The sequence below is a fragment of the Pavona decussata genome, unplaced genomic scaffold (assembly GCF_977016875.1).
Source record: "Pavona decussata unplaced genomic scaffold, jaPavDecu1.1 SCAFFOLD_6, whole genome shotgun sequence".
In the NCBI taxonomy this organism is placed as follows: Eukaryota; Metazoa; Cnidaria; class Anthozoa; order Scleractinia; family Agariciidae; genus Pavona; species Pavona decussata.
This window is the reverse complement of record NW_028145430.1, coordinates 11,746-13,665: the sequence shown is the minus strand read 5'-3', so window position 1 is coordinate 13,665 and position 1,920 is coordinate 11,746. Positions and strand designations below refer to the sequence as shown.

At 39.8% G+C, this 1,920-nt stretch overlaps 1 protein-coding gene across 1 annotated transcript; it reads right to left on the bottom strand.

Moving 5' to 3' along the window:
- LOC146488987 (uncharacterized) lies at positions 1–1,610 on the bottom strand. Its single transcript, XM_085111080.1, has one exon. The coding sequence runs from the start codon at positions 562–564 to the stop codon at positions 37–39; it is 528 nt and encodes a 175-aa protein (XP_084967206.1). The 5' UTR covers positions 565–1,610; the 3' UTR covers positions 1–36.
- Positions 1,611–1,920: the final 310 nt, after the last annotated feature.

The window sequence follows — 1,920 nt, the reverse complement described above, 5'->3', positions numbered from 1 at the left end:
TCTCTCAAAAATGTCCACTACTAAACTTAATCCTCATCATTCTTTGGAGTAACTGAAATTGAACGTACAACCCGAGTAATTTTGTGCTGGAACAGAAGCTGAACTGCTGGCAAAAGCTGCCACATACTGGGAAGCAAAACAAGGTTGGAATCCTGGAAATCCAGCAGGCTGAAATACAGGATTAATACCCATTGCCTGGTACATCTGGCTCTGTTGTTGGATTTGAGGAACAGATGACAGAGGAGATCGCTGTTCGACGGCAATCGCTTGATTTGAGGCGGTCCCATTTGCAGTGTTTTGGCTGACTTTTAAGGATTCCCCTGCACTATTTTGGCTTGAAGATTTGCTGAATCCACTGATTATGTGAGAAAGTTCCTTTCTCTGATTTCCGTCAATTTCGAATTCGTCGTAGTCATCCAAAGAAGATTCTCGTGAATAGCCCGTGATTTCACAGATGACATGGCGCGACTGACCGGTTTTCTTCAGCTTGGCGACGAGTGTTTTTCTCATGCTGTGGTTCGTAATCTTCTTGTTAGTCCTGAGACAGGAAGCCATGGACTTCATAATGGTGCCGATCAGGTATTTTGGCACATTCGGGTTTTTGTCCTTTGGTTTGAGCTCTTCTATATCTTCGTTTGAAACTACAGGAAATCTTGAAACGTCTACTGCTTCGTCTTGTTGTTGTTGTTTTGCTTTTGGTTCCGATGGACTCGAGATTGGCGGAACTGCAGCAATTTTTGGAGAAAAGTTGGCGACAATTTGATTAAAGCTGGCCGCAAAAGTTGAAAAATCATCTGCCAGTAATTTTTAGCCGCAAGAAGATCATTGTCGTCGTTTAAAAACTGTAAGTAGTTGAATTCATCCATTTTTACCTGGAAAACGAGGAATTTGGACAACAGGAATTGCAAAATTTCCCACAAATGACTTTTTTTGCCCTATATTTTTCTGCAATCTGATTGGTTAGTGCAGCTAGGCCATGAAACTTGATTGGTTATTATTATTTCATTTTCATTTTGATTGGCTGAGAAAAAGGATGCGATTTAGAGCAAAAAAATGGTGCAATTCGTGAACAAATCGCACTGTTAAGAGCCAATTAGATTGCAAGGATCACCAGTGATTTCAAAATGGGTGTAATAAATACAATTATACAAGGAGCAGCAAATAACAGCGAACATTTTGCCACATGTTTTAGGTTACCCTTTACCTTTAGAGGTGTCTCACGTCCAAGCGATGTAGCGCGTCCAGTTTAAACTGTAGATACCTGAACCCTTATATCAAATCAAAGCTTATAGAGCTGGCTATCAAACTACACCAAGAGTTTTGTGATAAAGTGAATTGTCGAATTTTTCACGACCCCTAAATGTGAGCGTCCGAATCACCTTTTGAAAGCTACAAGTCAAATCAAATTTTATTTTTTGTTAATTTAATTTGCTCCTCACTCTTCGGACCCAAAACGCTAAAAAAAGGTGTCTGCGTTTTGCCATATTCAATCGCAGTGAAAAGTTACATAACATTTTCAGCAGTGATAGATGTTGGAAATTAGCCGGGTTAGTGTCTTCCCCTGTCTTCCTGCATACTAATAAGTGCCTTCCTCAATACTAATTAAGTGCCTAGTCAGTGTCTTCCTGCATAGTGTAATATTTCCTCCCAAGGTATTATTATTCATAAGGTGTAGATAAGGTATGGGGAATCGCTCTGGCCTTCCCCTAGCCTATCTCCATACTTTAACCCAAAGTAACACACCAACGGTATCAGGGCCAACAAATGTTTATTCCAGTCCTTGCCATTAACTACAAACTCGGCCTGCATACAAATACTACTGTTTCCCAATCCTTACTTAACATAACAAAAAGAGAAATATACAAAATCCTAGAATATAGAAGTCCAAGATGTTAACTTTATTCCGTATCCAGTCTCCAA